General features: G+C 43.0%; 1 protein-coding gene across 1 annotated transcript in view; it reads right to left on the bottom strand.

Annotated features, from left to right (window-relative positions):
* The window catches only part of mmp24 (matrix metallopeptidase 24), a 68,048-nt gene that overhangs the window by 26,326 nt on the left and 14,244 nt on the right, over positions 1 to 27,478 (bottom strand). Inside the window, exons 2-5 of the mRNA XM_005469748.4 lie at positions 13,591 to 13,739; positions 11,049 to 11,165; positions 2,313 to 2,412; positions 722 to 926 (exon numbers count right to left, since the gene is read on the bottom strand). Of these exons, the coding sequence (XP_005469805.1) occupies positions 722 to 926; positions 2,313 to 2,412; positions 11,049 to 11,165; positions 13,591 to 13,739 (571 nt within the window). The remainder of the gene's footprint in view (positions 1 to 721; positions 927 to 2,312; positions 2,413 to 11,048; positions 11,166 to 13,590; positions 13,740 to 27,478) is intronic.

Genomic DNA, 27,478 nt, shown 5'->3' with positions numbered 1-27,478 from the left:
GCTGTTCTGGATCAGTATCGTATAAACAGGTCGAGCTGAGGATCGAACCACAAACCTCGCAAATGATCCACTCTTCCACCTGAGCCACAGCCGCCTCCCATCTATCCTTTATGTTTAACCGTTTGATGTTCAGACCCCTGCTGTCTGCAGAAACACCGCCTGCAGGAGGAGAACCAGTGGTTTGCTATGTTTATACTATAATAAAACTCTTCATTAAAATGAAAGGAAATCGTGGACATGTCCTTGGATGCTTATTTCAGCCTGAAATGGAAAAAAAGAAACTCGGGCTGTAATGTGGGAACGCAGAGCTTCTCTGTCAGAGCTAATTCTCGTTTGTGCTAATCTTTCAAACCAGATTCCTTCTCCCGCTCTATCAGTGCTCTCTCCCTGCGTCTCGCTCTCTCTCTGTCAACACGTTACTTATTCAAGCAGAGGGAATCTGGCACAAGTCATTTGTCAAAGTGAGATAGAAGAAGAAGAAAAAAACTACAAAGTGAAGTGTGTTTTCGCCTCCATTTTTCATCCAGTGACTAAACAGAGCGGCGCTCAGAGATACGGCGGCGACGACTGAGGACATCTTCGCATTCGAGGAATTTAATTTGCAAAAGTTAGTGAAGAAAATAAATGATAATTTAATCCATTAGCTGGTGTTTTTTAACCGTCGTTCAGCATGTTTCAGCGGTGCGAGCGCCAAGGTCAAAGAGACAAAGACTCGGCTAACCGTCGTGGTTGGCGTTGCCAAGCGTCCAGGGCTCATCGGAGTCAAAATGCGTGTCTCCTCCGATGCCGGCGCCGGGGAAGTAAGCGTGGGCCAGGAAACCCCCCTCTCCGTCGAATGGGGAGCTGTCACCGTGGAAACCAGAGGCGAAGAAGATCATGATGTCAGCCTCTTTGCCCTCGTTCTTGATCTCCGAGTATGGCACCTCCTGAGCGGGATCAGAGGAACAAACAAGGAATCAATATTTCAGAAGATTAAAAATACTGTGAGTTATACGCGCTCGTTCAGGCTTCCTCCCCAGAAATGACGGCCTGGCTTCTACTGTACAACAACAAATACTTATTTCATATAAAAATGACCTTGACTGTAATCAGAGGAGGTTTTAACAACATACGTTTTGCTGTGGTGTCCAAACAAGGGGGCATCAGCCGTCCGTGCTCAGTACAAAGACGTCTTCCTTCACTGAAACGTCTTCTGGGCTGATAAACAACAGGATTTCTGCACATCTGTTTCAGCTGAACAGCTGTTTCCAGCAGCTGGACTAAAGCTAACTACAGGTACATGTTTTTATACCCAGCCATGAGTCCACAGTGAGCAACACAGATTACAAACCAGACGATAATATCACAGGTTATTCACTGATTGCAGCTAGAACAGCTCGAGTGCTCGATCAGTGGGTTTCACCTCGAGGCCACGATGACGCTGCCGAAGGTCACAAACCAAAGCACTACGAAGCTGTTCTGTTTATTACAGCGTTGAAGGATCTTCTGCTCCTTGTGCACTGGAGAAAGGTGAACTAGATCCAGAAACCACCACTCTATCGATTGATGGAAATAGTCATAATAGCAGCTCTTGTTTATGGAGTTTTCACCTGTATGTTATTGTAGTCTGTTGTGCTGTTTAGAATTTTATAATTTACTGACATATTTTCCGTTGTTTGGGAGACAGACACTATCTCTACCTTTAAGATTAGGCTTCAAACTTTCCTTTTTGCTAAAGCATATAGTTAGGGCTGGACCAGGTGACCCTGAATCCTCCCTTAGTTATGCTGCAGTAGGTGTAGGCTGCTGGGGATTCCCATGATGCACTGGGTGTTTATTCTTCACTCACTCCCACAGTGTATTTTTTGTTCCATCTTCCTCCCGTCATCACCAACTGGTTAGCAGATGGACGCCAGGTTCTTCTGAAGGTTTCTTCCTCTTAAAGGAGAGTTTTTCTTTCCCACTGTTGCCAAGTGCTTGTGCACAAGGGGTCGTGTGATGTTGGGTTTTCTCTATTATTGTACTGTATTGTATCAAGATGATTAATGAACACAGAGCATGAGAAGAACAGGTCCAGAATAATAAAAAAACTACCCATTAATCAATGTAATATTTAGCTTTTTTTTTAAGGTTGTATGGAGTGCATTGGGTCTGTGCGATGTAACCTCTCTGCCCAAAGCAAATTTCTCCAAAGGAAGACAAATAAAGACACTAACTTTTTTTGAGTCCTTCCCTTACAGTATTTAGTGCCTCGAGGCGACTGTTGTGATTGGGCGCTACATATGTTCCAGCTTTCAACCTGTATGACTCAGGTGTATATCTGGACATCTCACCTGGAAGGAGAGAGGGGTGACGGCCTGCCACACATTGAAGGCTTGTCGAATCGCTCTCTGGGTGTCCTTCTCTCCAACTTTGGGGGTGAAGTTGGATATGCTGCGAGAAAGAAAAAGACACTACAGTTCAAATAAACAGCGTGTTCCCACATTCACTGTAAGGTGAGCAGAGGTGAGTGAATGGGGCTGTGATGATTGTGTTGCCTGTAAAACCTGCGCGCACACAACATGTGCAAGGAAGCATTGGCTAAAACAACACAGATAATAATAAGTGTCTTTGTTGATGCAAAGATCCAGACCTGTGCACGCTTTAGTAAAATCAGCGGATTAGGATTCAGTATGAGTCAACGAGCAGCACGGTTGGCGCGAAGGCTGATGCGTGTTCGGCTGGAAGAGACGAACAAGGCAGAAAGGTCATTATAGAGTAATTGCAGGAGAGACGATGCGCCACCCATAGCTACTCTGCTGCTGCAAGAGAGAGAGGATGGGAGGTATATCATTACAGGTTTTATCACTCACTTCACTGTCACTGGAAACACTTTCATGTAGCGTCTTTAAAAGCAGCCTTTTAAACCTTTGGTGTCACTTTCCAACCGTGCCGGAGGAGACAGGAGAGCGAGGAGTGAGGGAGCGTTAGAGGACAGATGGGAGTAATTGGCAGAGGCAGAGAGGGTGGAGGATGGAAAAGAAAAGCCAGGACAGGAGAGGGAGAGCGAGGAAAAAACACGGCGGGATAAAACAGCAAAGCAGGCGGCTGAGTTCATTTCACACAATCTGTCTCTCGACGGGGGAGCAAAGGCTTTGTTCCCGACCAGAAACATGCATTATGGAAATAAATATCAGCACATTTACACAGTTGCTGTAATTCAACATTCATTCATGAGCACAGCAGCTTCCTGATGTGAGAAAAATAAGTCCAGCTGGCAAAGAAATAGAAATGTTTATAGCACTTTACAGGTAGTCCCTGGAAATGGATTAAAAGTTGTTGTGAGCTGTGATGGAGTGAATGAAAAACGTCTCGAATGATCTAGAAGACACAGCTGCAGATCGAGACTCGATGAGAGTCTAACAGCGAGGTTATTTCAGCGCTGAATGCAGCTGGTGATGTATCATGCTATGGTGCTAGTGACTAACTCTGGAGCTTCGCTCGCATGTCCCTCAAACCAGACAAGCCCCTCAAAACTGGACTAACACCCTTTGACCCCCATCTATTCCATAAACACAGGATCCAGAGAGCTTCTCCTACAGCTGATAGGCCTCCACCTGAATCCTGACTCCATGATGGGGAGTCATCATGAATCCCTGTTCCCTCTCCTACGGCCTAAATACCTTGGGAGATCCAACCGGGGAAAGATGCCCTCAGCAACGTAGCTGCTTGGGTCAGAACCATACACCATGTTAGGGTGGAGCTTCATGGGGCAGTAATCAGTTGCTACCCCAAGTGGAGGAGTTCAGGCATCTCTGGGTCTTTGTTCATGTGTTGGGGGAGAGTGCAGGCTGGTTTGCTGTGACAGCGAGGCTGTAGTACTGAGAGACGTGAGCACGAAGCTGTCGGCTTGCTACGTTGCCACGCCCACCTGTGACCACGATCTGCGGGTAGTGACTGAAAGAATAAGATGGAGGATACAAGCAGCAGAAATGACCTTCCTGTCACAGGTGTGTGGACGCCTCGTTAGAGATTCAGGAGGAACTTTAAGCTGTGCTTCATATTTCACATGGACAGGCTCCACCTCAGTGCTTCAGTATCTGATGAGGGTGCACCCAAACACTCCTTGTTGGTATGGCATGTCCAACTAGCAGGCCACCCACGCTGAAAAGGTTGTAAGTGAGGAACACAGAGAGAACGCACTGGAGGCAGACAGTAAAATCCAAATCTTTATCCAGGCAGAGGTCACACACAAGTGATCAGTGAGTGAAGCAAACAAATCCAGCAAGGGGAAGGCAAAACGACCTAAAACACACCCAAAGGTCACACAGGAGGAAACCGAAGATTAAAGACTGGAAAAAAAAACAAAAACAAAGAAAACTTGAAGCCTGGAAAACTTGACTTGGATTGTTTAACATTCCCATTCTGTCACCAAAAGGTAACAAAATCGTAGAAACCCACAGGACACACTCAGAGACAAACTCGATACTCATACACAATCCAAACTGAAGGGGAAGACTGGACTATGAGGTAATCAGGGAAACAGGAGGGCAACGAGATCCAGAGAGAACACCGGACCAGCAAACTCGAATACGAACAGACTCAAAGGATTAAGGAAATCTATAGAAATCAAAACATAGATAACACCAAACTGAGGACCAGACTGAGAGAACCTTCTCATCAACGAGAATATATTAGAATTAAACTCCAACAAACCTAAAAAACCTTGAGAACAAACTGTGAGGAGGCGGCTGGGCACAGGTACGTCCTGCCCCTGCAGCCCACACCTGATAAGCTTCAGGAAATTGGTTCAGCTATGGTAAACACAGCAGCCTGCACAGATGGGGCCTCCTCAATCAGGTTAATGTATGAAAAATCAAACAACTGGAATCTTACTGACTGATCATCTGCAACATGTCACCAGAATCACATCATTTGGAAACATCATTAATAAACCTATATTATAGCAAAGTTGGTGCTTTTTCATTTTTTGGTTTGGTGTTCAGAATGAATTCAAAATGACGTCAGATAACAGGAAATGAATCGTGGAGCGCTGTGACAGCAGCTTACTGCGAGTTACATAAAGCAAAGTTCATCTTCACTGAAACCAGATCAGAAAACAAAACAAGATCAACCTCGATCGTTGTGTTGGAGCTAAAGAGAGCTGCTCTTTGCAACACGGGAAAGAGATTCAATGATCAGCTGATACAAGAAATCATTTTAACGACTCCAAACATGACGAGCAAACATCTCGTTTCTCTTGGTTCTTGGAGGTTTTTGACCAACATTTAAAAGTGCAGTAGATTAATCAATATAACAAATAATCATCAGTTGCAGCTCTATTAGTGCAACAACACAATAATATCATATAATATCTGTTTGAAGTGGACAGAAGCACGTCTGAGGAGATTTTACTGCATTTCATAACTGTGCCTGCAAATCCTCTATGAAGTTTATTTATAAATCCAACTCCCACCCTAAAGCCTGGTGATTAGTGTGTGTGTGTGTGTGTGTGTGTGTGTCAGACAGACAGCTAGGTAGCAGTTGTCTGATTTGAGTAAATGGTGTGTAACGTTACAGCAGTGAAACTGGCCAAATGACCTGTGGCCAAAACACACAGATGGTATACTGTCTGACACACACACACACACACACACACACACACACACACACACACACACACACACACACACACACACACACATGCACGTCTAGCACTTGGTTGGACATGCAGACACTGTAGTCTCACACATTTAATGCATTTAGATAATGAAATGTGCTGCACAGATTTCAGGTAATGGGTGAGAAAAGGAGGAAATCAGAGAAGATGACTCCAGGAGTTCTTTGGAGAATCTGTAAAACTGAATCCTTAAAAGGGAAAAACCCAAATCGACAATGCTAACAGCTCACAATACTTTGCAATTAACAATTAGCAATTTCTTCCCACAGGGTGGAGGCTCTCTCACGGCTCTCTCACGGTTTGGGCTCCATGTCAGCCAGTGGTGCTGGAGAACTAATGAATTATAAACACAGAACCGTAACATCAGATTTTTATCCACCATGCAGAAACATCTGGAAACATCTGACTGGCAACAGCTTCAGTTTTCAACATGACAATGATCCCAAACACACAGCCAGTGCCATAAAAGCCTACCCTTATATAAAACACACAGTGGAACACTATCAGTCATGGATTGGCCTCCCCGGACCTCAACACTCCTGAAGCAGAACAAAAAGCTGAAACTTCCAAAGAAGAGCTTTGGATGTCCCTCAGAATGCCTGGAGAACTATTCCCAAATATACTTAAAGACATTCCTGTTTTACCAGCAGGATATAAAGGAATGAGGCATCTGCACAGTTCATGCCCACTCTGTTATCATCTGTGTTTATAGCCTGTAAGAGTCTATTTTAAATATATCCTTAACATATTTCTTTCCTACAGCAAAGACTTTCCTCCATCGTCCACGACCTTTTTAAGCTGTAGGCGAGCATTAGCATTAGCATTAGCTGCAGGACGATGTACAGTAAGTACAATCAGACTGTTTAAGTTACTGAACAAGGTAAAACAGCCCGAGGTGGTTAGCTTAGCTTTAGCACAATTTGCAAACACCAAAGAGAAGATTAGGTACAAAAATAATTTTTATTTGGAATAATTTAATATTTACCTGCTGATGGTGCAAAGTGAGAAGGATAAATCCTGAAGGGAGCACGAATATGTGTGCTGCGAGAACATTTTACCCCCCCAAAACAAACATGGACCCTGTAGCTAAGATGAAGACAAACAGACAGTATGATTAATCGTCTGGAAACAGATTGTGAATTCTGAATTATTTAGAATAAGTTAAAATGTCAGGGAAGAGTCACATGAATCTGGGAATTCACCATCTGCTAATCACGAACATCTGGATCAAAGTTCATGGAAAAGGTTTCAGCAGCTGTCTGGATACTTGCTTCACTAATATACGGATCAGAATTTATGGAAATGCTTCACAAAGAACACAAATTTCTGGGCTGGTACTGTGGAGAACATGACTGAAGAGATTCATCCTTTAGAAGAGCTTTAACATCTTTATCTGATTGCAATCCATCGCTGAGCTCAGTGGGAGCAGCTCTAAATGCAGTTATTCCCTTCTTTTGTTTCCGTCCTTTGACTGACTTTTAATGAATTTGCTTAGTTGCAGAGGCATCGACATAAAAGGGAAAACATTCTTCTGAGTGCTCTCTCAACTTCCTTTGGCCTTCACTTGTATTTTCTTCTCTCTTTCATTCTCGACTCTTCTTAATATCCACCTCCTGCACAGAGGCTTTAGTGGAAATTTTCACTTGGAGATGCACAGTTGCATAATCCTGCAGCTACAGTATTGAACAGCGGGTGTGATTACACGCAGCCCTGAAATTCCTCTTAATGCAGAGCAGAGGCAGAAACAATCCTCCTGTCTGAGCTCATCGCTGTCACTCAGGTAAGCGCACTGAACAGCAACCACCTTCATATCGTATTGTTTTGATGCAGCATGTGAGCCCCGTAGGTGTTGGATACGCACCGAACAAAATAAGGTTAGGAGCCCACTGTGTGGGAGCTGCTGCTACTCTCTGGAGTTGTTGTGTAGATATACACGTATACACGTATGCTGAGTTTCCAAAAGCAGCTCCTCTGGATGATTCAACACCTTAAATCTGGACAGGTTGTAGATGATTTTGTGAATTGGTGTGATGAGTCCTTCCTGTCACTTAATGTGTCAGAAACTAAAGACATGATTATTGATTTTAGGAAGTCCTCTTATAGCTCATCACCTACTATCATTAAAACTGCCGATATTGGGATAGTTGAGAGTTATAAATATCTAGCTGTGGTACTTGACCATAAACTGTGTTTTGAATCTCATGCTGATGCCACTACTAAAAAAGTTCAACAAAGACTGTTCTTTTTAAGGAAAATGAGATCTTTTAATGTCTCATCTGAGATGTTGTCCTTGTTTTATAGAAGTTTTATCGAATCTGTGATGTCTTTTTGTATCGCTGCCTGGTTTGGTAACCTGACGGTGAAGAATAAGAATCGGTTGGGACTTCTGGTAAAAACTGCTAGCAACATTTCAGGGCGCTGGCAAGATGGACTTTTGGCCATTTACAATAGAAAGGCTCATTCTATTATTAATTGTGTGAACCATCCACTTCACAGTGAGTTTGAGTTGTTGCCTTCCGGCCACCGTTTCAGAGTACCTCCGAGGAGGACTAAAAGACTCCAGGTCTCTTTTATCCCTACTGCGTCTTGTCTCCTTAATGGCAAATAATTGTCCTTGAACTTTCTATCATTATTATTGTTATTATTATTTTATAGTATTGTTCTGTTTATTTTTATCCTGCTGCTAAACTAATTTCCTCTTGTGGGACAATAAAGAAATTGAATTGAAACTGAATTAAATCTAAACCTTTAGCATTCTTTATTAATCTCTGTCTCTCTTCCACAGCATGTCTTTATCCTGTCTTCCTTCTCTCACCCCAACCAATCACAGCAGATGGCCCCGCCCCTCCCTGAGCCTCGTTCTGCCGGAGGTTTCTTCCTGTTAAAAGGGAGTTTTTCCTTTCCACTGTCGCCAAAGTGCTTGCTCATAGGGGGTCATATGATTGTTGGGTTTTTCTCTCTGTGTATTGTAGGGTCTACCTTACAATATAAAGCACTTGAGGCGACTGTTGTTGTGATTTGGCGCTGTATAAATAACATTTCCTTTTTAGCTACGATAAAGAGTAAAATCTCACTAAGTGCTTGGAACATCTTACAGTTTTATCTGAGCTAAAATTACTGCTACAGTGGCTCAGTCAGCCTGACATCTTCAGATCAACGCATAAATACAAATGAGTCTGGAACCGCTCAGTTCATTTCTCACATTCAAAAGGCTGCAAACCAGAATCTCTCTGGAATAGACGGACCTGTAACCAGCGTTAGATTCTTCATCGTTCTTCTCAACACAGATTTTAAGAGCAGTTTTGTCTCCTTCAGAGAATCTATCCTGTAATTCTGTGTGTGGGATGGAAATGTTCTGCAGTCCGAATGAAAACAACAAGTTTGTGATACTCGGGTTTTAGCAAAGGGCTGCTCACATTCAACCTGCAGAGCTGCAAAGATCATTCATAGTTTCTCCAGTTCCAGTTAATGAAGCATTGGAAACTTAAGCTCAGCTCCTGCACCTTCAGTGAACCAGAAGTTACGCCCATAATTCATGCAAAGGATCCTGGATGTGACAACAAGGCGGCCCGGAGCGCAGCTTTGCAGGTGAACACGAACACTGCATGTAGTAAATGATGGAACCAGCCTAAACACTGGCTCCAAATCACAGAGTGAGAGTGGAAGAGGAGGAGGCTGGTCTGGCTGGCTCTGGAGATGGGCCGGTGCCTCGGAAGAAGAACAATTGAGTTAGAAACGATCGGAGCAAACGGCTCGAGCGACGGCAGCCGGGCTGAAGACAACACTGTGAGAATGCGACAGCAGATAACAGGTGAAACACGAGGAGGCCCGAGGAGACTCAGATACAGTAAGGGGTAACCGGATAGCGCCGATCGCACGCTGTGGGTTTTATGTAACGCTGTAGAGTGGATCCCTGTAATGCAGCAGAACTGGGATGTGCTCAGAGTCTCGTGGGAGCTGCATAATTTACATTAGACCGATCAAACTCTGAGTGGGATGGTGTGGAGAGACGGGGGTGGAGGAAAAGCAAGAGGAGGCTGAAAGGGGATTCAAACATCTAAATAAGAAACTATTTGATCTCAGATGTTGAAGCAGGAGAAGAACAGAATTAAACAAAGACGTGGAAAATTTCAGCGAGAGGGAGAAAAGCAGAGATGATGAATTTAACCAGAATGAAACGAGGAGGAGAAAACACGATACGACAAAACCAACCAGAGATATAAATAATATTCACACTGAGGTGCTAGAAAATGACAAAGACAGAGAAACAAAAGGATTTCTACAAAGAGATACCAAAGGGAACTCGTGGTGGATGAAGGTGGAGCTATCAGGAGGCTGCTGCTCGCATCACACTTCAAATCAAAATGGAGGATGGTGTGATGTCACTGAGACTTACAGGAAGGTCTTTCAGTGCATTAAAGCTCCACAGAAACCCTTTCTACTGAAACATGAGAGGGGAAAAGGTTCATCCCATCGCTGGGACGGATCTTTTTCCTGGACTCATCCAGCAGAACCACTGAGAGTTCTGGAGTATTTGGAAAGTCGTAGCAGATAAAAATTAACGCTAAACACTAAATGAGACACTAACTGTTGCTGAGCTGCCCTGGGATGCAGAAGGAACTCCGCAACAAGCTAAATCTGCTACCATGCTTCTCCTCTCGTGGCCCCTGATAAATACACAAATACAAACTAACCACAGCCCCATTCAATAAGGAACATTTTGTTTTTAACAGTTACAACGAGGCAGTTTATCAAAAACAGCCACAAACAGGTCGAAGTTGCCTAAAAAAACATTTTTGGTCCTCAGAGCTGAAGCTCGAAACACAGAATGGAAACGAGGCGTTCAGGGCAGCAGTGTTTACTTACTGTTGGTCATTTTAACCAAGAAACTGTAAAAATACACAAGTACTGTTTCAGTTTGATTCGTGGCACTGAAGCTGAATTTGAATTTGAGAGAGATGCAGTCGGAGGAAAAGAAGCAGAGAGAACTAAAGCAGGAGACAAAGAGAGAGACGGGAGAGAAAAAAGTGGGCAGGAGCTGGGATGCGTTCAGAGTCCCGTGGGACGGCTGTAATCTGCATTAGACCCACATTACACGGCCGAGCTGCTGGTTGGATCACACAGCCGAGGGTTTTACTGTACGTCCACAAAGAAGTAAAGACGGAGAGATGTGGGTGGGTGGATGTAATGTATGGATACGTGATGTGTTCAGGGTACCCTGGGACGCAGCTAATTTACATTAAGCCCAGGCTGGGAGAGAAAGGAGGAGGATGAAGATGGAAAAAAAAAGATAAACTGACTCAGTTTCCCATTAACACGTGTCAGCCCCTTTGATAGCTGTGTTAGCTCACCGCGCTCAGCTACCGCCATCTTAGAGCTCATTATGGAAAATAAAGTCAGGTATGCACACCTGTATGAGATCCTTTTATCTCTCCACTTCTGTCCCGTCAGCGCGTAGCGTTTGTTCCTCTGCCGCCGGCTGGTGTGAGGATGATCTGGGACGCCACAGCGAGGTCTCCTCATCCACCTGAACACAACAGGAAAATGTTAGTGTTTTAACACAGACGGTTCAGCTAAACGGGGAGAAAACAACAATTTCAGTGAACCGTGTTTATTCGAAGCAGCTTTGTTTTTAGGCGAGACACGGCTGGAGATGGTTAGGAATTTGTTTTGCATTTGCAGTTACAGGACCAACTAAACTATCACGTCTGATAATCATCGCACCATTTTTAGTTTCTCTTAGCTGTTTCATTATTCACCAAAGGAGCGCCACAGCCGGTAGTTTCACATATTTGCTTTGGACAGATTTAAAAAAAAATCGATTTGTAAACTACATGTAAACCACTTCACTGTGAGGCCATTTAAAAGCACTTTTGGAAATGAAACTACAGAATTGATCTAAAACTGTCATCACCAGGGGGCAGCATTTTACAACCAAGTGTGCTGAGATATTTTCGAATGTTTGCTGACGCTCTGGTTTCCCACTTCTCCTTCGGAAGCTTTGCTTTTCCCCATCATAAATAGGAATGCTTGGCCGTGAAGCTCCCGGGACACAGTTTTTATGCTGATGTTAAGTCTAAGCCTGGAAGCAGTTATCACGCCGGGAGAGCGTTGGTGACTTTTAGGCACCCGCCTCTTGTGCTGCTCAGCACTTTAATAATAACGTATACTTTATTGATCCCCGGGGGGGGAATTACTTTTTTCTCTGCATTTGACCCACTCACTCAGTGAAGCAGTGGGCAGCCACTAAGCAGGTGCCCAGGGAGCAGTGTGTAGGGACTGTACCTTGCTCAGGGGTACCACAGGGTAGCTGTTCAGTGGATTCGAACCCCCGACCTTCCGATCATGAGGCGACCACTCTACCTACCTACTGAGCTATCCCTCTGTAACGTTTAGAGCTGATCACTGAATATCTGGGAGAGAAGACATTTCAGCTTGTTGAAACAGTGGCATCCTCTTACAGCACCGCCTCTTTACAATGAGCCATCCTTTCACTAATGTTTGCAAAGGCAGACTGCAGGACTAGGTGGTTTTATACACCTGGGGTTGTGGGACTAAAGACACCTGAATTCAAAGATTACGAGGTGTGGTCTGAGCTGCAGCTCTGACTGATAATCTTTGAGTTTAATGGAGATGCACGATCTTCCAAAGAACTCTTGGAACATAACCATAGCCATTAGATTTCTGCTAAAACATTTTAAAAAGCAGACTGTTGAAGACGATGCGAGGATGAGCAGCACCCACAGGAAGCAGATTCATTTGTGGAGAGCAGTTTGTGTGCTGAAGCAGAGGAAACACATTTAAATTGAAAGCAGTGAGGCTGATTGCTTCTGGGTGGATTAAGTGTCTGTGAAATGTCAAAAGAGGGTCAACGCTCAGCTTCGCAGAGCTCCTCGGATTCTTTAAATCATTGTTTCAAATTTCTGGCTCACGCTTTACATTCTGCTTCAGTCGGATCGTTTTCACAGGCTGTGGCAGGCAGATGCTTCAAAAACATCTGAAGAACAGCTTCAGACGACGCGCTCAGCAGCAAACAGCAGGCGGACGCAGACAGAGACAAGCTAGTAAATGCAGTGCAGCTAAAGAGACTCAGGTTAGCAAAAACAGAGTCTAACACTTTAAACTGTTTACACTGTTACACTGGTGGGTGGTCACGAGTGATCAGAAAATCAAGCTTCTCTGTTTCTCCTTAAGTGGAAATATTCAATGGTAAATGTAACTGTGGTCCATCGTTTGGAGATCACAGCCACAGACACACCAAAGTCAAGCAGCACAGCTCACAGGCAGTGGGTGCTGCCCCTCAGTAGGTTTCTGGAAGCAAGCCAATCAGAACACAGCAGGCTTTCATGGAGCAGAGCCTTAAAGGCGCAGGAGCTACCGTTTTGTTTCAGGTAGAGGATGAAGTGAGGAGCTGCACCAAAACCCAGATTAACAACAATTATTTTTCTGGACTGTGAATAAAAATGAACATTCACTTCTTGAGAAATGAGCAAATCTGCAAAGAAATAATATCATATAGTATAACATAGTGTGTGTCGTTTGTGTGTTAGCCATACAAAAGGAACATTTACAGCTATTTAAGGTGTATTAAAATATCATCATGTACAGTAATAAAATATTTACTGATTATTGAATGCACATTATCATGACAGCTTTTCTGAACACAGTGCCAAGAGATGAAAACTGACAATAACAGGATCGACAGACTTCTCTCGCTGCCGGCGAACATGCCTTCGCCCTTTCCTCGTCCTTTGTGTTTGATCAGCAGTAACAGAGTTTCCAACAGCACTGAAGGCCCTTAAATTGATAGATACGACTGATTTGGTATGGAAATCTCATTTTTTATGATACACATGTTTGATTTGGCCAAGATGTTACACCACATGCCCTCCCTGCCTGCACGAGGAGTGCACTGGCTTTTCCACTTTTACAGAAACGTCCTGATTACTCACTCAATAGTCGTCTCATCCAACACTCCCGTCACAGGGATGCCGTAGAAGCGTTGCATGGCGGCCACGGCAGACTGCATGGCCTTCTCCTGCCGCAGGTCTGATGTCCGGACGTCGTGAGGCAGCAGGTAGCCGTAGTTCTTCAGCCACGTCTGAGAGAAACACGGACAGAAGAGGTCGGTTACACAGGATTAACCTGCTAGACAGTAGAGCCACAACAGACTTACTGTAGATTCTTCCTAATTCCCAATTATAGAAGCATAATAAACATATATCATAGACTTCTCCAGTGTCCATGTGCACAATAAAAAGCTGTGGTAGTGTCCATGGTGCTGAACCGCAGGCCAAATGTAACCAGGTCGTGTAACTTACAGACAAAGTTGTGCTAATTATTTTGTTATGTTGGTTGCCTTAAACACACGTTTATAAAATAATTGCAGACAGCTGAATGTGATATTTCTTTGAGTTTTATGGTGTCAGCACAGCAACGCCCACAGCACCGCCCCTCCCCACCTTCCCACCAATAAGCTGACAGCTGCCATTTGTATTCGAATTCACGCTCCTTCTAGGGTCTCACAGTTCTCCCTCTGACCTGCAGAGGAAACCTTTCATCGTAACAATATAACCCTTCAAATATTACAAAACAGGCTCTCCTTACAGCCCCAGAGAACAACCGCACATTAAAGTTTCCCTCTGTGTTCAAGTAATTCAACAATAGCTCCTGCACATCAGCAGGTTTGCAGCAACACGCAGCTGCCAATAGCTAGTTTCAGTTTTTACATCACCAAAATTTAAAGAGTTTCATGTTCCTGTGGCCCCAAAACACCACAATTTATTGGAACAATAGTTCAAAACACAGAAAAAAGGCGTAATGAGTAGGCGGACAAAAAGATTCAGTGTGAGTGAAAAGAAGAGATCGAACATGGAGAGAAACTGAGGTGCTTGTTCCCCTGAATCCCTGAAAATCGAATTCACACCGATCCAAAATCGATGCTGAATCCACAGTTTTCCTCGGATGAGTCTTATTACGTCGTATTTTTCATTTAGCAGCCGCCTGTCTCTTTAATGTGACATAACACAATCTCACAAGCCTCCGGAGGGAGAGCGAGGAAAGGCAGAGAGGAAGACGGGTAAATGAAGAGGAGGGAAGGGAAGAAGAAAAGATGGAAAAATAAAAAGGAGGCTGTTGAAAGAGCGAACGGCAGCACGGAGAGATAAGAGGCAGAAGGTTTCAGAGGGAGAGGACACGAGAGGCGGGTGAGGTAATGAGGGGGGAGGCTGAGCTGTTCTCTACAGTAGGTCATTAATAATTCAGAGAGTGGCAGCCTCTCCCAGCGAGTCCGGGCCCAGAAAAGCGAACGCCTGCCCGACCTCAGACGCAGGCAGCTTTCCAACACCGAGGGCATTTATGGAAGCCCGTTTCCCCCAGCGAAGACGCGACGAGCAGGAAAACAGAGCCAGGAAGAATATCAATGTGTTTTACATTAAAGCAGTCAAGATAAAACCTGTACGTGAAAAACACGACGACTGACCAACGTTAATTTAAGATTATTGAACCACTCATCAGACAGATTGGGAACATTTTTCCATAAAAGGCAGAATTATGAGTTTTCAGTTCAATTATTTTCTTTACATAGCATCAAATCATAACACTACATGATGCTTAAATTACAATATTTGCAATTAAACAAAGCATGTGAGGTCATTTTTTAAGCCAATAAGACAACACAATGAATTATTAGGTAACGCTGAAGAGATTAAAATGACAAGATTATGAGGAAAGAGTCAGAAATATGACAGGATAAGTAAAAATGATGTGACAAAAATAAATATTTAAATCACTATAAACATAATAAACAGAAGTAGAGATTTGAAAAATCAAAATTTGTAAAAAAAAAAAAAAAAAAAAAAATTGTTACTTTGATATTGACAATATTTTGATGAATTAAGTAACAATTAAAATAAAAGAATATTTTTGACATTTTTTGTCAAAGATATATAAAAATAGATTATTTAAGACATAATTTTAAATAATGGTTTTACTTATCAAATAACATTTTAAAGAGTTAAAATAGGGCAGCTAGTTTAATATATCCTTTTTTACAGGCACAGATGCTCTTCCATATTTCTAGTCTGAACAGAGGAAACGTGAGTCAGCATGAGCGTGTAGTTCTTTTATAATAATCAATAGTTTTACTGGACAGAGAATCAAGTTTTTCTTATTTTCAAGTTAAAAACTTCAGGGTCATTTGTGTGTCTTGTGTATTTTTATGGGCCGAGTTTATCAGATATTTCGTTAACAGGCATTTGGCATCGTGTGCCGGCTTTACCAGCTAATTGCTGTTGATGCTCACATGTGTTTAGATTTGAGATGCAGGGTTTCTGATGTGAGAGCTGGTCTGTAACTCCGCTGTTTAGCTAACTTATTTAGACTCTGTGCCGATCTGCTTTTAATCCAAAGTGTAAATGTAGACACAAAGTGCCACATGGTCCATGAGCTGAGAGGAAACTGACTGCTTACAATCCAATTAAAAGCTCCCCTGCAATAAATCTGTGGCGATGACAACTTCCACTGCAACAAAACATCTAAATCTGATTCATGTGATTTCATCCTGTCCCATCTGCTCAGGCAATAAAAAACAGAAGCATATCTGAGCTCCGGGCCACAGACACAAACTCTCTTACAGCATCTGGCAGACCAACGTTTGAAAACTCTAAAATACATTTCACTGTGAGAAGGAAACGAGTCAGTAAGGAGCAGCGTGCACGCTAAACTCTGCAATTACACACAGAACGAGAACAATGAGCCCGTTTGGTTTGTGAGGACCGGGAAATATTTCCAGGCCTCTGAAACAAAGTGAGCCCTAAAGCTGTGATTCACTTGTCGTACATCTCCTTGAAGCCTGGTCACTTGTAGGAGTTCCAAGCTCTGGTTGCCTAGGTGACCTAATTTATTTATTACCAGGTCAAATGTCAATTAACATATCCATTTATTTGTAGCTGCTTCAGTCGCTCATATGGAAGTTGAGAAAAGTTTAGCTTGAATCCCGCTCGGTTCACACTCGTCGTTATTTCACTGCAGCTCGGGCGGTGCAGCAGGTCGTCTACTAACGGTAAGGTCGGTGGTTCGATCCCTGGTTGCTCCAGTGTGCATGCCAAAGATACTGAAGTCTAAGTTTCTCTCTGGTGGTTCCATCAGAGTGTTTAATGTTAGACTAAAAGCACTCAGGCGCAGAAAAAAGCGAATGAGTCATGTTGTAAAAAAGCACTTTGAGAGCTCAAGTAGAGCCGGTGCGTTTATGTTCTGTTCCAGTGTTTGCATCGCTCAAAGACAAATGTGAAGCAAAGTTTTCCTTTGGATAAGATATTAAAGAAAATCTCTGAACTATCACCAGGATAACGTAATTTTTTATTTTTGCTGAGCATGAAAGCAAAGCTGTCGATTTACTGGTCAAACTAATCGATCTCTTACCCTCATTTATGGTCACAAACTGAGGGTTAGACTGCGGCACCAATGAGCTGGACCTGGATAAGAAACAGGATGAACTGATGGATGGATGAGATCAGCACGTGGTTAGTCACTAACACGTCATCCATTGCAGAAGCAGCTGAAAACAGGGTCAGTACATCCTGAATTAACCAGCCGATAGAGGAAGAACAAAACAAAGGAGGAAAGTGAGTGAAATTATAGTCCTTAGAGGTGTTTCCTGAAATATGTTACTGTTATTTGATCCCAGCTGTCAGCTGTACTCCTCTTTTCTCCCCCTGGTGCTTATGACAGAATATTTATGCGTTTCTAAAAACACGCCAGTAACACAAGGCCAACCTTTGCTTCGAATGGAAGTAACAGTCTGCTCGAGTCCAAGTGGCACAAATTCTGTCAGTGGCAAAACGCAAAAGTCCATGTGCCCTGCAATGTGTTGTCACTGAGCAGAGCTGCCTGCCTACACGTTTTAACTGCGGTGCATGCGACCGTGCATGAGTCATCCGGGCAGAGATGAAAAAAATACAGCAACAGCAACTGATGGTGTGTGCAGCTGTGTGCAGCTGTCCTCGTCCTGATCGATGAGCGCGAGTCAGGCCTCAGACACACCTGATTCAGATCTCAACGCCTCTTTGAAGTTGTCCTCAGAGCGCCTCGCTACGATCATTTTAAATCCACACACACTGAACTTTCTGCTTCTGTGAGGCCTCTGAGGACCCCGTACTGCACCGGTCACTGTGTCTGTGTGTGTGAGTCCTCATGCATGTGCATCCATGTGGTTGTGTACGTCTTTGTGTGTGTGTGTGTGTGTGTGTTCAGAGCTTTGATGGAAGTGTAGTAATTGTTGTATAATAGCAGCTGGTGAATTATTTAATTCAAACTGGTTCCTGTGAGCTGGCAGCTGCTGGGTGAGCACACACACACACACACACACACACACACACACACACACACACACACAATCATGTTTTCATCACTTCAGAGGACGTTACATTCACTTACATTTATTTTCTGAACACTTAAACTGACCATAACTTTAAACACGTCCTGATTTTAAAACAATGATTTATGACTCAGAGATTTTCTTTGTCTCTGAAGTGAAACCGAGTCGCCACAAATTCACAGCCCATGTGTACTTCTGCTTTTGTGAGGTCTCGTTCTGACATGATACCCTCTCTGGGCTTTTATCCAGCCTGCACTCCAACCCACAGATGGACCGAGTGATTCGTGCCACCCGGTGTTTTCACTGAGGAGCTCAGAGTTGCAGCTTTTGTTTGGAGCCATCATTTCCTGTTGAATCCAGAAACTACCAGATGACTGGTGCAGGGTGTTAGCTTTCACAGTCTGGAAGGACAAACCTCTCTACCTCAGACCAAAGTGATGCCAGCACAACAGCACAACAGGTAAAGTAATCATCTTTGTAGAAAGAAATAATCCTGTAAATAAAAGCTCCATCAGCTGGAGGCAGGACAGCGTCCGGGCCGACTTCTGTCACACAGCTGTCAACCAACGACCACGCCGCGGACAGCAAAGCCTCCTGTAAGCCTTCAAATCTAATTAATGGGCCAATAATTTCCCACAGGACGAGCGGCACACATATTAGAGAGCCTGAATTTATCAACGGCCATAATTGCTTGTTGAAGAAATGATGGGCTTAGTATTTCTACTAAGATGGTGCTTTCTGAATGGATGTGAATAGAACTTGAGCGGGAGGCGTTCTGAAGCTACAAGCGAGTGACCGTTAGGTGTATAATTCACTTTAAGCTGCTTCCATACTTCTTTAAACTGCGGACTGATCAAAAACACTTTTAGCGTCTCCGAAACTTACAAGAAAATGAAGTTCAAGAGTTCAAATATCACTGTCTGTTCTTCAGATGTGGCGGGAAAAGTGGGAGGTGAGGCTGACAGGTGGATTATTGTAGGCGGAGCCTACTATTTCCTATGTATCATTCTACAGTCCAGCCCTCAACTTCGGTCACGAGATCTGGGAATGAGCGGAAGAGCGAGTAGATGCAAACAGCCGAAATGAGTTTTCTCCAGGAGCTCGGAGCAGAGTCGAGAGGAGCCGTCCGAGGTAGCTCGGGTATCTGATCGGGACACCTTCCTTTGGAGACTCTTTGGGAATGTCCAACTGGGAGAAGACCCCGAGTTAGGATCCAGAACTCATTGGGGATCTGGCCTGGGAGCTCCTCAGGATCCCTCAGGAGGGACTGGGAAGTACTCTTGCTTTGCCAACTGCCAATAAGACTTGTTTTTTTTTTTACTATATTTTATAAACATTTTGCTCTTACTATTTTTTACTTACCATCCTGCTGAGTGACTGTCTGCTGCTGTCAAATACATTTCATTGCAATGTTGACCCTGTGTTAACTTGCATATGACAAATAAAACTGAAACTGAACTTTGGTAAGTGGAAGAACATGGATGGATCTTCTGTGACTGGTTGCACTTATCCAAGAACACACGTATTATTATATTCTGGATATTAAATGAGATTAAAACAAATAAAGTACATGTGGTGAGTGAACAGGAAAAGGGAGATGGAAATGGAGGAAGATGATCTGTGTAGAGTCTAAGTTGGGAAACAACTCCAGCGAAACCAGTGAAAATGTCCCCGCCTCCCTGCTTCATGTATGCGCCTCACACAGCGGGACTGCAGCGACATAAATCACCTTCAGCACTGAACCCTCCACACGTGAACATGTTTAATTCATATTCTTATCTGACTCGGACAAATGCTCTCTCGCAGCAGGCAAGCGGTGATTCATTAGACGTTGTGGGAGTTTCAGACGCCACGGCGGCACGCCTTTCAGTAAATGAACAAAATACTCGGACCGTTATCCAGAGAGAAGGACTGCGGCAGGCAGCGGCACGTTTACAGCCTCAGTGCTGCTTATGCTTAAAAGAAAAAGGCAGGAATTCCACAGATTTATGATTTATGGCCTTCAAGGGTTGATTTTTGTATGTAACACAGAGACGTTCCTACTGCTCAGCAATCAGGGTCTGAAATATCAGATACTAGAACTCTCAGTAACTTTACATCCGCCGAAGGAAATAAATGAGACGTGTTTCAAACATGTCTGTCTGCTGTCGGCTGCCCTCACTGTCAGGTGTGGAGAGGCAGTTTAAACGATGGGAGATGCCCACTGGCCTGTTATCTGTGGACTGTGCAGAAGGAAACACCTGACAACAAGTTACACCTGTCACAGTCTTTTCATGGAGGGAGGGTGAGCCAGAAGGCAACAGAGACAGTTGTGCAAAATGCTGATATGTGCAAATCATTTTAATATCAGACACCAGAACTGGGAAATCTTTCTTTCGGAGAAATAGCGGTTCATTTTGAATTTGAAGTTAATCCGTTTGGACGTGTGTAGAGGAGAGACGGTGGATTTACTGGGCTGAGCTGACGGGCAGGAAAGCAGGAAGACCACAGAGGATGCTGGGACAGGGCGAGGTGGAGGCAGAAGATTCGCTGAGGATAGTCTGAGTTTCCTCTGTGGTACATTATGACAATTAACCCTTTAAAGCCCATCATAGAACCAAGGACGCCAGAGCTTATCTTTATATTTTTAACAGCTGTAGTGTCAGTTTTTGGAGCATTTCAAGTTGCTATACATCAATACAACCGTTATATCACAAATTTTAATAACATGTATGCATTAAGTCCATAGTAACTAGATACATTGGAAAAAAGTGCAATAAACTACAAAAACTTGAAAATCAGTTTTTTTTACACATATTTCTAGTTACAGAAATTGTAGAGGTTTATCCTTCAATTGCACAAAACAGTTTCCAACCACAGGAAATTTATTTTGTGTCTTCATAATTTCATTTTTGACAAACACTAATTTTTATAAACTGCAGGAAAAACAAAAATAAATGTTATTGTGCACAATTTGCAAAAAAAACAGCATCAAAATAAACTATTCCCAAGAGTGCAGTTTAAGTTCTAAGCATCTCAGCAACTATGCAGAAAGGCATAAAGTCAAACATGACTTTCAAAAACACCAGTAAACCTTTGAAAGGCCCTGTAGGGAAAAAACTACGTTTCCCACAACAAATGATGTCACTTCGGGTTTTCAGAGGTCATGGCGGACGTTTATTCCAACATAGGAACCACTATGAACAGCTGATCAGATTGGCAAAGTGTGTTTCCGGATTGTGTTTTTGCTGCTGAAAGTGCTTTTTACGTGATTTTTTCAAAGCCATTTGTGGAAGGAAACTGCGACCTGGGCCGGTTGAATGCATGTTATGTAAGTGTAACTCCTTCGGTTTCATGTGCAAAATTTTTTATTGCGCTAGCTTATTTGGTTGAAATTCTACAGGGATTTAAAAATAGTTACGCAATTCGGAGCGTGCCCGCTCTGATGGGCTCAGAGAGTCAGACAAATCTCTGCACCAATGATGAGCGAACGTGAGCCCTGCAGTACAAACTGACACGATTCAGTGGTGCACATCACTCTGGAGCGCCTCTGAAAGCCGTCATCAGTGAACACGGTTCACAGTCACAACCAACATAAACGAGACCCAGAATTATTTCCAAAAACCAGCAGAGTGATGATACGAGGGGGCGTTAGTGCACCTGGCTGGATGACCTGTGTGAAGGCTCCATTAATGCTGACATCAGGGCGTTCTGGAGATGCTGCATTCAGACTCTTTGAGCCATAACCACATTCTGCAGGGATACAGTGGACCTGCCACCCACTGAAAAGCTGTTCACTGTTTATGCTTTTGTCAGTTTTAGGGTCTGAATTGAGTAAATGCAGGTGACATTTAAGGGAAGGGAGAAAAATAGGAAAAAGGAGAGTACGAAGGAAGGAAAGTGAGATGAAGCTACTGCAGCATAAAATAACAAAGCCATAAATATGAGCGCAAATAAAAACCACGAGGGTGTAACACAATAACAACAAGAGAAGTGCTTTAATTTCAATATTTTAATGGTGCTAAATCACATTTTACTTGCATGAAGGCTGCGAGTGAGCGTTGCATGCTGATGATTCAGGCCTGACTGAGGCAGCAGCCCGTTTTAATGCTGCTGCTGCTGCTTGTGGGGGGCGGCTGATTCTGAACCTGAGCTTCAGAAACCCCCCGCAGGCCTCTGAAGATGACAGAGAACAAAATACAAATCAAAACAAAATGAAGCGTGAATTCTAATTTCTGCAGCCTGGAGCAGCATCAGTCATTATTCAGGGGTCAATAGTCACTTTGAGCTGAGTCACCCTCTGCTCGGCTCGCTGATGAGAAGGTGTAGCCTACAGTAAAGTGTCCTGCTTACGGAAGGTGACTCATTTTTCACTCTGACATTAAATTATGAAAAACGAAGAAGAAGGCTGCCGGCTAAAGGATTCCTGCTTTGAAATGTATGTATACAAAGCACGCAGCTCTACAGCAGAGACACCGGGATTCACATCCAGGCTCCTGTCAGCGAGACGCAACATGAGCACTTCCACTGAGCTCTGATTAAACACGGTGTTTAGATGAACATTAGACAGCATGATCAGATATTTTAGCTGAAGAAATCATGGTTTCATATCATTTTTAGCAGAAAATCGTGACTGTTCTCTGAGATATTCACAGGAGGATGTGAGGGCAGATATTAGGATGCCAAAACTCGTCTTCAGTTGGCTCAAAAATGCCAAAAAATGTCATGTTTTTATCTTCATGTCTCCACAACGTCGATTGAGAAAATAAAGCCAAACACTGCAGTTCCTCTAATGTCCACTGGAGGCTCCGGCAGCAAGTCAGTCCCACGTTAAAACGTCCAACTTCACAGCAGAAATAAACGAAACGTCTCGACAGCGTTTCTGCTTCTGAAACACTTTAATCCAAATATCTGACAGAGACAACAGACAAGGACGTTTCCTTAACCTGCTGCACTAAACTGTAGCTGTCAAATTCATACTTCTAATTAAACAAATAAAAAAAATGAAAAAGCCAACATGGAGGCACACATCAATCGTTAACTGAGGTTTAAAAGCACCAATAACAATGACAAACATGCAGCTTTTAAATACAGTTTATGGGAGGAACTCGATGAACTCATAAAACAACAAACCGCGCTCCTCAGTTACGACCATGGCTGGATATAACTTTTTAAAAAAAATATAAATTAATCTGTCTATTTGTTTATTAGTGGAGCAGCCATCTTTGTGTGAAATGATCTCATTTCTAAGGGTGGAGGTTTTTCTTTACTTACAGTTTATGCTTGAAAAATGATCATGAACTCATCTTCATCAGCTGTTTGTCTCAAGCTCTCCTTTTAGCTGCAATAATAATAATAATGAACGACCGTATCACGGTGAAAAAGAGCCAACCAAGCTGTTTATGCCCAACTCGAATCACATACAGGTGAATCTGTTCAGGACCGCTGATGTATGTAGTCATTCTGCAGCAGTTAATATATAAATGTATTCTGTGACGAGCATTTAATTTAACATATTTATCAAAATATGACAGTTAAACCCTGCACACCAAACTCCTGCTTCTCCCCCGCTCGCCTCCTCACTACTCATCTGTCCTGTTACATAAATGCACAAAACATGACGAAGAACTAAATTTCCACCTCCACCTGTGGAAATTCTGCTTTATGAACACTTTGTGTGCAGCACCTGGTCACAGCTTAAACCTGTTACAGGTGAACTCAGGAAAGCTGGATCCATCTTTAACTTTACATTTTCCAAACACGGCTCGATCCGCCTGGAAAGAGGAAGAAAAGACTTTTTTTGACCTTTAATAAAACTCCATTAGGGCCTCGTGTTTGGGTCAGGGTTCTCATGCACACCACTTTAGTCACAGTGAGCTCCTTAACGCTAAAGACAGGTAATGAAAAGATCAGCTAATGTAAGCATGAGACGCAGCCAAAGCGAAGAAACAGCTGCATTAATGCGCTGTTAATGCAAGATTAGAATAAGATATTAGAGGAGGCTTCACTCTTTAATGTGCTGTTTGTTTTACGGCTCGGAACGAGAGCCGGGACAGATCGTAATTTCTCAACAGCACTTCAAACCGAAGCCTCAAAATCATTAAAGTGTTTGCCTGAAACCTTCAATAGATTCCCTCTGCAGCCGCACACAACAAAGAAAAACTACAAAATGAGACATCTTGCACGCTAGTGGAAGCAAGTCTTCAGATATTTTTGTCTTTATGAACATTTCTTCTGATTGATTCGTTGATTAACTGACTAACAGCTGATATGTGCCCACGCCGGCCCTGCAGAAACACTAAAGCCACAGTAAAACGTGCTGTGGGCGCTGATATTTCTTCCTCCTGGTTTGTAACAGCCTGTCTGTTTGCATCTGTGTCCACCTGTCTGCCCGTCCACCTGATTGGCTGCGTCCCTGTCCGTCTCGGAGCCTGATTGGCCGTCTCTCCCCGAAGCCTCAACCTGTGTGTCAGCCTGCCAGTGTGTCTCCTCCGTCTGTCTGCTGCGATAAAAATAGACCTCGTCTCCCCCTGCTAAACTATTTACCGTCACAGCTTGAGTGCAACGGGTGCAACCCGGCAGGCACTTCCCCCGTCCGAACACCGTGCATGGCCTGATAAGCAGGTCGTTTAGCATGCTGCACATTTTCTCTAATATTAGTTTGTGAAAAGGACCAGTCTTGTTCTGATGATCACCAGGAGAAGTCGACTATTGTTAATCTGCCATTCTCTTCATATGTTTTACTTTGTGCATAGTCTGGCAGAGAGTTCAGATTCATGGTCCTAATAAACATCCTCATTCCAAGTCAGTTCATCAGCCACCTCGAGTTTACCTGACAAGATAACTCCACAGGAAAACTTCAGGTCCCTTCTGTCATTGGTTTTTACATCAATATGAATGTTTTAAAAATGAATGCTTGGAAAATGTGAAAAAAACTCACAAGTTTTGGATGTAATACAGGGCTCGAGAGTGCGACCTAACTTCTCAAAGTGCGACTAAAAAGAATCCAGCAGTTTACTCGATCAGCCGTTCGAGTTTAAAAAAAAAAAAAGTCTCTGCAACTCTGAAAGTCTCCGTGTGGTCAACAGCAGACATGCATTATGCCCATATCATGGTTTAAACCAATCAGAGATAGTCAAGGGCGGAGCCTCTCAGATGCACACGCCCACGGTAAGATGTTCAGATGTAAACATGTTCAGTTCGAAGCCTTTGAGGCACTTTTAATTTTGACTTTCTTTTTATATTATATATCTCGACATATTTTAAGTTTAAATTTCAGCTCAGTGAAGCACTTTAAGCACAAGAACATGTTCAGTACTGTATTTTTCGGAGTATAAGGCGCGCTTAAAATCCTTTCATTTCCTTTCATCCTTTCATAAATGCACCTTATGCATGAATTCTGGTTGTGTTTACGGACCTCGAAACGATTTTATGTACACGGCGCTCGAAAATCTGTCAAATGTTTTAGTACGACTTTGGTAAGCAAGAAGAATGAGTTGAGTAAAGTTTGACTTATCTGACTGTTTTGTTTCGCTTAATGCGCCTAATGGTCCAAAAAATACGGTAACTTATGTCAACCGTGACAAAAGGTTAGTCTAGAGGCCTGTAATATTAGGAGAAAGCTGCTCTTTCTAGTTTGCATTTGGGGGTCAGGAATATCACACTGACGTTTATATAAGTTTTCCATATTGAAGCTTTAATCTCTCTGAAACTATTCACTTAATTTGGGCTGTTTTAAAGACTATTGTGTTCTCTGTGTATGAGAAGCTGTAAGTAAAATATATCACATGTGGTTTCCACAGGCCTCAGAGTCTGCTGTCAGAGATCACACACACATATTCCACTCTACAGAGTCCACATTCACAGAGTCACAGGACCTGCTATTTACCCTAAAACATCTGAAAGGCAGATGTTTTAGCATTTTTAGTTCTAAAAATGCCCCTAAAAAAAAGAAATCAATATTTTTTTGATTCTATGGGAAATTTTCCATAATTCCTATTAAGACTTGGAGCTTTCCCATAGAACTGTTTTAAATTAATTCCCCATGGTACCATCACATACTGGTTGGCATCATACCGCGTACTGGTTCAGTATCAGTTATGCACATAATGGAAGGAAGTGAATCTGTCTGAACTGTGGCAGAGAAACGATAGCATCAGTTTGCACTAAAGGTTCTTGCATGAGGTCCAGCGCTTCCCTTTTCACTGCAGCGTGAAAATGAAAGCACAAAGAATATTCAGGGATGATGTTTGATCAGAAACATCAGGAAAGGGTAGTGAATCCTTTTGGACTCACCTTCTGCAGTTTTTACAAACACCACGCTCAGTAATATGATTCCACAGCACAATTTATAAGTCAAAACAGACCGTGGTGCCGTGCGGTGAGTGATTAATGAATGAAATCAGCGCTCGCTGTCGCACCCAGAGAGCTAATGTCTGCTGCTGCAATTTGATATTTGTGCAGAAAATGAAAAGTCGGCATTGTGTCTTGTCAGAAAGGATTCCCTCAGAGAACAAAGATCGGAGTGAAGAGGAAGAATTTGAGATGTTTGGTAATGAAATTTATTCCCATCATTTCTGCACTCTGCCTCTTCAGCCTGATTAGACGAGCGAGACGCAGCAGGAGGAGACGATCCAGAGACAAATCCCTGATGCGATCAGATTCATCGTGTGGTACAAAGTCAGGGCTTTCACCCTGGAAACTGTAAAAACCGACCGAGTCGAGAAACAAACAAGAGGACATCATTTCTACTCGGGAGGAGGACGATGTGTCTCCCTCACTGACTGTTCAACCATCAGGAACCAGACTGACTCAAATAATTCACGTTAGTGACATAAAAAAGTCTTCAGATAGAATCAAACTACAATGAGACAAAGACAAACAACAACAGATTTAAAACTACAACGACTCAACATGTCAGCACAGAGAGCCAAAAACACAACAGGCGGCTCACACGGTGACAGAAAGGCTCAAAACAGCTGCTTTCAGTTACTCTGTCATCCACAGGAAGTCAGCCCACGTTTGATTTAACAGATTATTTTTACGTCAGTCCCATCTTCATGGAAATGTGTCAACCACTACAGTTTGTAGCAAAATGGAGACGCTCAAACTGCCAACTAAAGGAATCAAAGTGACAAGAAACAAGCTTGAAATGAAAAAGGAAACCCCCAAAACATGACCACACTCATAATCCAACAGTCTCAGAAACAAAGAGACAGCAACGTGATTCAAAGATACGGCAACAAAGACTCAAAAATAACAACAACAGACACTTGAAATAAAAACAAATGACATCAAAGAAACACCGAAAATGAAAACAAAGAAATCCAAAATTACAGGAACAAAGACTTAAAATGGCAACACAGAAACACAACAAAGACACTGAAAACTACAACGAACAACAAAATGACAACAAGAACGACGAAAAACAAAAACAGATTTAAAACAGCAACAATAAAGGATTCAAATAAACAAATGAAATTTAG

Source organism: Oreochromis niloticus, linkage group LG5 (genome assembly GCF_001858045.2).
Source record: "Oreochromis niloticus isolate F11D_XX linkage group LG5, O_niloticus_UMD_NMBU, whole genome shotgun sequence".
NCBI lineage: Eukaryota > Metazoa > Chordata > Actinopteri > Cichliformes > Cichlidae > Oreochromis > Oreochromis niloticus.
Note: the sequence above shows the minus strand (reverse complement) of the source record. Positions and strands in the feature narration are given on the sequence as shown.